The following is a 9,554-nucleotide window of genomic DNA, read 5'->3' on the forward strand; positions in this document are numbered from 1 at the left end:
TCAACACCATTAGCTAACACAATGTAGCATTAGAACACAGGAGTGATGGTTGCTGGAAATGTTCCTCTGTACCCCTATGGAGATATTCCATTAAAAATCAGCTGTTTCCAGCTACAATAGTCATTTACCATATTAACAATGTTTAGAGTGTACTTCTGATTAATTTAATGTTATCTTCAGTGAAAAAAATAAAAGCTTTTCTTTGGAATATAAGGACATTTCTAAGTGACCCCAAAGTTTTGAACGGCAGTGTATATTGAGGTCAATATACACTATTGACCTCAATAGTGTGCTATTGCACTGTTTCTCCTGAAAACAAGAGGTTTCTTGTGTAAACTGATAGAAAGTATAATGTTTAAAACACTAAAACACACTGCTAATGCTGCAGTTTCTATGTCACTATGGTAAAGTGAGTGAGAGAATTAATTTTGCATATGCATATGGGTCAATATATAATTGAAGGACTTTTGAAGTCCATGGGATATAGCTTGTTTACATTTTTACTAAAAGAAAAAAAAATGTTTTTATGTTCATTCTGATCATGTCTTTACAAATTCCAGAATTATTTATTATGGAAACAATCACTTATTAATAAAAAATGACTGGATATCACTAAAATGTCAACTAAATAACCATCCAAATTTAATAACAACCACCTTCTAATTAGCTAAACAATAATAATATGAGCTTATTCAAAAAATGTTTTGATTGTGTTCTTTTGATTAAGTTCAGATAATCATGACAGATATTTCTTTTTGGCAATATATCAAATTTTATATGGAAAATAACAAATTGTATCTGTGTCAGAAATCATTTTCAACTAAGTTCCCCATTACAAAAACATCTCTCAAGGAAGTGTGTTAATTCCAGATCACATGACCTGCTCCACATGATGTCATTTCCTCCTGAAGAAAAGACTGGCCAGACTCCAAGGCTTTCTGAGTTATTTAATATAAAGTAGTGTGTGAGTCAAGTGTGGATTTATGGCATTTCAGCAGGTTTACTACAATATCTTTATAAATAACTTTCTATTTTACTCAGTTGTATATATAATATTTAGAAGAATGTTTGTGTAAAAATGCCATGTGGTGTTTGGTTATAGGCGATCATGTTGATTTTAGGCCTGAAACTGCAAAAATGTCAACGATGATACCTGTCAACTATGTTACAAAAAGTCCTGCAATTATATACTGACCCATATGTGTATAATGTGACACCTAGTGATCCAAAAATGTCTTAAGAAAACGCAGGCCTGGAGTTCTGTACACACCTGTGTCTGTGAGGGTCTGAAGGTGCAGCTGAACGACTGCTGCAGCGAGTCCAGGAAGGGCTGGATCTTGTAGAGGCCCTGGTTGCTCCCCTGCGAAGGCCGGAAAGCCACAATGTGGAAGTACTTGAGGATCTTCTCGAAGCGTGCCTGGCTCATCTTCAGGGCGATGCTCCGGTTGCTGAAGAATCCTGAGCTCCAGATGCTGAGCACCGACTCGCAGCGGTGCACGCTGGTGGACGTGACGAAGCCCAGGAACGCCTTCATCTCCTGGGCGGTGACGGGACGCCAGCCGTCGTCCGAGCCGAAGCGCTCCTGGAACTTCTTGGCGTACATGTTGGTCTGGGTGACCATGTTTTGGATGCAGTTGTCCGGGACAAAGAGCTGGAAGAAGTCCAAGGCTGTTGCAGTGGCCAGCATCTTCTGAGCAGGTCCTGGATCAGCAAAAGAAAGGGGAGGAAAAAAAAAGTGAAATATTAAGACGAAGTAAATTGAGCCGCTTGACAGACACAGGGTCCCATAAGGGTTTACTCACAGGCACAATTGTCACTTACTCCCAGTTTAAAACGTTGGTGCCTGGCCTTCAGTTTGATCGACTTTACTGAATAAAAGGTTTCACTTGACACTAAAACACACAATAAAATGGGACTTTGTTGAGCTGTCACTGTCAGGGCTGTGTGGGATGCATACAAACTGTTTCTTGCTTGCAGAAATTACACTGTCATCTCGGAGGCAAAGTGGAAACAAAGAGCAAAAACATCTCTTAATTAAGGTCTTGAGTTGCATTAAATCATCGGAAGAATGTTCAACACTCCCATACAATAATTGCTTGGTTTTCTCATGAATCAGCAGCAGCAGCTTTTGGTATCAATGTCCAGAGCCCAGGGCAGCAGCTAGAAAGTTTACACGACATGACAGCCACCACACTGTCATGCTCGTCACGTCGGGGCGTTTTTACGCTCGCGGAAGGTTTCAGTGTCTCTTTGCTTTAGCGTGGTGGCAGGCAATGAGTCAAAATCATGTTCTAATGTAGTCGAGTCATGACTGAGAGACATCTGAAGTCTGTCAATTCAGCCTCAGCTGATGAGAGATGACGCTTTTTTAACTGCTGCATTAACCATTTTCACCCAAATAATGGATTCATCTAGATCTGTAGATTTGCAAACTCACACTGTATATACATGTACCACAACAGACTACGGCAGTGATTCATGACTGGGTGCATTTGTGCATCTGTAGTTGCATATAGACACATGAAAAGGCTGTGGAATAGCTTGAATAATTTGACAAACCTGAAATGTGAATTTAAAAACATATAGATCCTCATGTCGAACCATCTGGAGCACCTGAACATGCTAAAACTGATGGAGAAATGACGAAAATGAGTCTAAAAATGTGATTAAATAGTTTTACTTCTTGTTTAAAATACATTGTGAAGTAGTTAAACAGTAAAATAGCAGCACGTACTAGCAATTAGTAATGTATGAAGCACTGATATTGTTAAATGTGATGGATAAATGGGGAAATGCAACTGTTTAAATATGTAATGAGCAAATGTTTGAAACAGTATAAACAAAGGAATTGGCAGTCAAACTAGCTTTAGGGATAGAAATAATTAGTGAAAACAGATTAGAGTGAATGTGTAAATGGCAGTATGGATGAAGAGATGTGCTTCCTAAGCTTCCTGTGAAGGAACAGTCTGTATGATTTAGTGGCATTTTAGCAGTGAACTTGCAGATGGAAGACAAATGAATATTCCTCACCTCACCTTGTCCTATCAAGCATGTAGGAGAATCTAGGGTGGCTAGTAAAAACACAAAAGCTTTTACCTAGAGCCAAAAGGCTGTTTTCCACTGCCTGAAGTTGGACGTTCCAACCACAAGAACTGCCCTTGTGGAATCTCTTTCAGGGCCATTTTCGAGGAAGACAAGGTACTTCAGAGAAGCCCTGAAAAACTGCGGGTCTCAACGCTGATTGCTTAAATTCAGAGAAGACAAATACTGATTGCTTAAACTTGGATAAGCGCCACTTTTCTGCCCTCTCTATGTCCTTGTTGAGTAGCAGTCTTCTCCCCTCTAACTTCACCACATAGACTAAAAATGGCTTTATCTGCTACATCCTCATGGATCTGTTGCATCCAGAAACCACAGTGTGCCACAGTTTTCCTGCACTCTGAGTTAAGGTCGTGACATCTCGGGTTCCTGAGTTTCAGTCACCTAATTTTCGGTTTGTCCTTGCTAGGCTCCTGTACAACATGACAGACTCCATGGAAGAACACTGGCTCCTTCTGTAGATATAAAAGTCGTTTTCTAAGTTAATGAATGCACAAAGATTGTTACTCTCAGGTGATTCTGCACTAATGAAAACATGATTATGACTATTATATAATCCATTTCTGCCATAGATCCACTGAACTACTCCCACTCGCTGGACTTTCCATAGCTTTTTTCATCACTAGTTTAGTGGAAAATGACATTTACATCCCATTTGAAGCGTCATTGTCTGGAAGCTTTTAGCATTTGCATCGAATCCACTCAGTCAGTACACAATGCGGTGGCTGGCTTGTGTTTGCTCTTGTAAATTAGAGATTTTCTCTGATGTTGTTGGACCCGTGAGAGGGAATCTGGATGTCGAGCAGAACAACTTCAGGCTTAATTGAACACTGCGATCTCATTATCTCTGAACAAGGTTTTCACTCTCTCCATGTCCGTCCTCTAGTTCCAGCTGCAGCCGAAATAACGACGGACTTTTGCTTCGTTCTTTTAATCTCCAGTTAAAGAAATCTTGCACAACACTTTAATGATACACTGTAGAAGTGTGGAGGAGGACAAGACGAGAAGCACAAAAAAGACAGAGTGGAGTACAAGCACACCCACATGGTTGACGCTCGTGGACAAGACAGGAAAAAGTAGTTGGGGCGCAGCTTAAAATCCCCTTCATTTGCATCCCATTAGCCTTGAAAGCTGAATGTAAAATCTAGCATGACTTCTAGGCCACTACTCAATGAAAAACATCACATATTCAGACTGAGGGTCCGCTGAGGCAAAATGATTCACTTCAGCTCATCTCTGAAGGAAGCCAAAAAGACAACCTGAGCAAGGACTCATCATTTTTATGGGTAATGGAACTGTTTCATCTGCTGCTGAGCAAATACACCCTTCCTCCATAGATTTTTCTTGATACAGCTCCTGCCAACTCATGCCTGTATCACTCTGACAAAACTGGATTAAACATTTACATAATTCTTCTTTCAGTCTACTAGTATCGGCTGATGTTAGTCTACACAGAAAGCTTGGACATATTAATTTCCCACATTACTCATTGCAGAAGTCCACCTACGTTGCACTCTCAGACGCAGGTATAATCCCTGACAATCATCAGTGGTTGTAACAGTTCCATTGTTGGGGGATAAACATCTGCCTGGTAGAGCTTTTATAGCCACGGATTTACAGATTACGTGTGCTTGCAGTGGATAAATCTTTCACGTAGACGAAACATGCATTAAGCTCAGTTTTTAGTGGAAACTCAAGAGAAAACAGTTCTAACTATCTTGTCTAAAAGAGTTTTCTGAGACAACTTTTCTGATGTCAGTATACAGTGTGCCATATTTAGAATGTAAGACAAATGACATGGAAAATTATCCACTGCAAGGCATCAAGTCAGAAAAACCTCTTTGCATGTGCTTCATGCTAAATGCAGCTAAGACAGAGGTATAATCCCACAATTGTACCATTAAATGGCTGAAAATCCTGAAATGTTCTTGATTTCAAGAAAAAAACGATTATCAAAGTGGAACAGCTTTGTCTCAAAAGGCTAAAAAATAAGGCATGATAGCTTATTTATTTATATGTTTCCCGATTCCTGCAGCATTTTACAGAACATGCTTTCTCTATTTGAATTCTCAAGTTGTTTTCCTGCTTCATTTAGTGCAATTTGCGTCACCTGATTTGTTCTGTTTTGTGAATATTTGAACAAGATGAAACAGAAGAGACAGTTAAAAATACAGTGGAGGGTCAGACAGATGAACGGACATATGGACAGTAGCAGTAATCTATCAGGCATGCTCAGCAAAGTGAATGCATAAATAGCTCTTTAATTCCCTTCAACATCATGATAAGGTGGTTATATAATCTAAGATGTGGATGTATGCTTCATAATCCTCGGCCTGGTCCTCTGCCACTCGCGTCACGCTGCAGGGGGAAACCACCTCACGTTGAGATGCAGATAACACACCGCCGACTAACCCGACTTTGTGTAAACCACATTTTTTTGCACGAGCCAAAAAGCCAGCCTGGTTTCAAAACTCTGCACCTGTTACAAACGCGAGGAGGATCTGCCCGGAGCAGCTATAAACAAACCTGCAGGGGTCTTTGAGAGTTTGTGCGAGGTTGATTGGATGCTATCTGACGGCGGCTGATGATTTATGTACGCGGCATACACTGTCCAAAGAGTGGAGCTGTCACATCCACACTGTGTCTGTGTCAGCACACTGACAGACAGAGAAATGTGCAGGGAGACAGATGGGCAAGCTGCACGAAAGACGGCCAGACAGGCGGGTAAAATAGAGAAAGGAAAATATCACTGAGTGTGACACTGCAGCTTAGTGGAAACCTCATCTGGCTTATGCACCTTCCCATGCCATTAAAATCTGTGGAGACACATACTGTATTTATGTAGATATGCTGACGCTCAGGACGGACTCGGCCGTCGCTGCTCAGGCTGATTAAATCTGGGGACAGTCTTGGCTACTTGAGGTGTGAAGTGTGATTCTGCTCTCTGGCGGTACTACATCCAGGCAGCTCTTAATCATCTCAGCCCTGATACAGGACGACGGGAACACACACACTCGTGCTCGCTGTGCAAACAGACACCAGCTGCATTTTCACAAACCAGACCAGACTACACAAAGAAGAGAGACACACCTGCTGCCATCTTAGCTTAAGTCAACAGCGGCCAAATAGAGACGGAGAGTCCAGGAAGTGGGAGTACAGGACATCCTGTAGTCTTTGAACCACTTACGGTACCCTAGTTCTGCACAGTAATGATCTTGAATGAACAAAATAGGCACTGCTCCTACCTCAGGCTGGATTTTTACAAAGGATTACAGAATTATGCTGAATAATTGGGCCAGAAGAACTGAAAACCAAGCAGTAAAAAGAGCTATTTTGTATTTCTGTGTCCTGTCCTGCTACCATCTTCGATTTAATCCGTCCAGCTCCAACAGCAGACAATAAAAGAACAGTCATTTGTGTTTGTTTTATTATTTTAAATTTTATCTAATTTTGTGCTTGTGCTTTCAGTCGAACTGTGCGAGTGAGTTCCTCGGTTGTGTGTTAGCAGACGGGGGTTCAGTCTACTCCATATCTGCTCCCAGCCATATGCTGGTTCACCTCCAAGTGTGCAACATGTCACGGTGGATACATGGATGGCTTCCCCACTGATCGCCTTTGCTTCAGCTGAGGCAGAAAATACTGGAGAGGGGGACAAATCCAAGCAAAACCTAGCAGAAGGTGGTTGCTCCCTGGACTAATTGATAGATAAACATTGTAAAAACTGTACTAAAGAGGCAGATAGATTGACAGGACGGAAGAAGAAAGACTATCACAGATGCACAGATGTCTCCTGTTTGCACAAACAAAGATTTGAAGAGAAAGTGTGCAGCCAAAATCAAGATTTGTGCCTTTCTTCTGCATACATATACATTATATTGTGCATTGTGCAGGATGGCATTCCCACCAGTTGTCTTTGCTTCAGCTGTGGCAGAAAATATGAGAGAAGGGGACACGCAAAAACCACACTAAAGATACTGCACTAAAAAACTCCGCTTTCTGGACTTACTGATAGATGAAGACAAAAAACTGTACTTAAGAGACAGACAAATTGACAGGTTTAGGAAAAGAAAGACCGAGGAGTGTGGGGTATCTCCAGTTTGCACATACAAGCAACTGAAGAGAAAGTGTGCAACCAAAATGAGGAAAAATCTGTATTTGTGCCTTTTTTCTGCATACATACACATTATACTGTGCATTGTGCAGGACAGCATCTCCAATAACTCCCTTGGCTTCAGCTGAGGCAGCAAATACAAGAGAAAAGGGACAAATCCGAGTAAAGCCTGACAGAAAGTGCTGCACTACAAATTTCCATTCTCTGGACTTATTGATTTATAAATAGATAAAAACTGTACTAAAGAGACAGAAAGATTGACAGGATGGGAGAAGAAAGACAGAGCAGTGTGGGTGTACGTGGCTATTCAACTATCACGACCACACAAACATTTGAAGAGAAAGTGTGCAACCATACCCAGGATAGGTGGACAAAAACCTGAATTTCTGCAGTTCCTCTGCATACATGCACAATGTATTGTGCACTGTGCAGGATGGCATCCCCACCGATCGCCTTTGCTGAAGCAGAAAATATGAGATAAGGAGGACAAATCAAAGGAAAACCTAATGGAAGGCGCAGCACTACTAACCCAAAGCAGCTTCCTGGACTTTTTGATAGATGAATAGATAAAATAACTATACGTAACCCTCCTGTTGTCCTCATTTATGGGCACCAAAAAATATTGTTTCCTTGTCTGAAAAAAATCCAAAAATTCAGCAAAAAATTCCCCAAATTTCTGAAAATTTGAAAAACCTTCAGGAAGAAAATTCCCACAATTCCTTCAAAGTTTCCCTCAAAAGTTTTATTTTTAAAAAATCCCCCAAATTTGGCAAGAAAATTCTTGTAAATATTTTCAAAAAATGAGTAAAAATCTTCCAAAAAAAATCCTAAAAATATCTACAGTGATTCCATATATATCAGTAAAACTTCTAATATTTTCTTTAAGAACATTCACAAAAAAATCAACCAAAATCCAGCAAAAATTCACCGGATTTTGATTGATTTTTTTGTGAATGTTCTTAAGAAACATTTTTAACATTTCTTTTTTCCACCGAAAAATATTCAAACATTTCCCAAAAATGTTGAAAATGTGCACATCAGAAGTTTCACTGTGAAAATATTTTTTTCTCCACATTTTCAAACTTTAAACCAGGTCAATTTTGACCCGCAGGACGACACGAGGGTTAAGAGACTGACAGACGGACAGAAAAAGACAGAACAGTGTGGGTGCACACTCACGATTGCACACACAAACATTTGAAAAGAAAGTAAGTAACCAAAATCAGGCAAAAACAATCAGATTTTGTGCATGTCTTCTGCATACATACACAAATAATGTGCACGTACATGTGTGCAGAGACAGGAAAAGCGTCCTGCTGTTTCTCTAAATGAAACAGCATGCCTCCCTGCATTGCTCTGTAACATGAGCCCACACACACACACACACACACACACACACACACACACACACACACACACACACACAACAAGACAGCGTGTGTAGCACAGCACCAAGGGGTGAAGTATCAAAGGCTAAACGTTTGCCATTAACTTCATACAGCAATTAACGATGCAGTGTCATGCTTCTCTGTGTCCCACTATGCACAGGGAGGATGCACACACACAAAGATGAGCATGAAGCCAGCATCACTTGCACCAAAGCCTGTTTTTCTGCCACTGATAAACCTGCTGTGTCTTTTCCAATCACTTCCCAGCTCCGGGCAATTCCCTCCTGCTGCACAAATGACCTTATTCATCTCGTCGTGCTCACCATATGTCTCTTTGTACGGCGGCACCGTGACATCCTGCAGAGTCTCCGTCCAGCCCTCCTCCTCTGCCTGGCTCCGGGACAGGGAGCCCGGAGGACCGGCCGCGCTGCCTCCGCCGGTGCCGCCACCTGCTCCCCCGCTGTGCCCGCTCTCCTTCTCAGCCCGCTTCTGGTGGTGGTGGTGGTGGTGGTGCTGATGCTGCTCCTCCTCGCCCACCTCGGCTATGTAGTTGTCCGAGTCGGAGTCTCCGGAGGTGCTGTAGAAGGGATTGTCGCTGCTGTCATCCCCGGACTCGCCGAACACGTCGTCGGATATCTGCAGGCTCTCGTACCGGGAGCGGGCCGCTTCCAGGAGAGACAGCGCCTTCCGCCCGCACTCCGCCATCTCTCTCTCTGCACTGATGCTCTTCTCCTCCCCTCTTTTTCCTCTTCCTTCCTCCCCTCTTTCTCACCCTCTTTTTTTTTCTTGCAGTGGTCACGATCCTCTAACGCGGCGGCTCCGCCTGACCCTCCCCGGCTCGGATGCGGGAGCCCCGGCGGTGTGGAACGTGTGTATCCGCTGGGAGCTGCCCGCTTCAAGGGTACAGGAGGATTTCCGCCCCCTTGCTCTGCCCACAGCGCTGCGCACTGGGCGAA

The 9,554-nt window shown here is 42.4% G+C and overlaps 1 protein-coding gene across 1 annotated transcript in view; it reads right to left on the reverse strand.

The window, feature by feature from the left end:
* The window catches only part of pgbd5 (piggyBac transposable element derived 5), a 35,583-nt gene extending 26,042 nt beyond the window's left edge, over nt 1–9,541 (reverse strand). The window contains exons 1-2 of the mRNA XM_023291550.3: nt 8,922–9,541; nt 1,271–1,701 (exon numbers count right to left, since the gene is read on the reverse strand). Coding sequence (XP_023147318.2) covers nt 1,271–1,701; nt 8,922–9,303 — 813 coding nt within the window. The 5' untranslated portion in view covers nt 9,304–9,541. The remainder of the gene's footprint in view (nt 1–1,270; nt 1,702–8,921) is intronic.
* Between the last annotated feature and the right edge of the window lie 13 nt (nt 9,542–9,554).

Source organism: Amphiprion ocellaris, chromosome 16 (genome assembly GCF_022539595.1).
Source record: "Amphiprion ocellaris isolate individual 3 ecotype Okinawa chromosome 16, ASM2253959v1, whole genome shotgun sequence".
Classification (NCBI taxonomy): Eukaryota; Metazoa; Chordata; class Actinopteri; family Pomacentridae; genus Amphiprion; species Amphiprion ocellaris.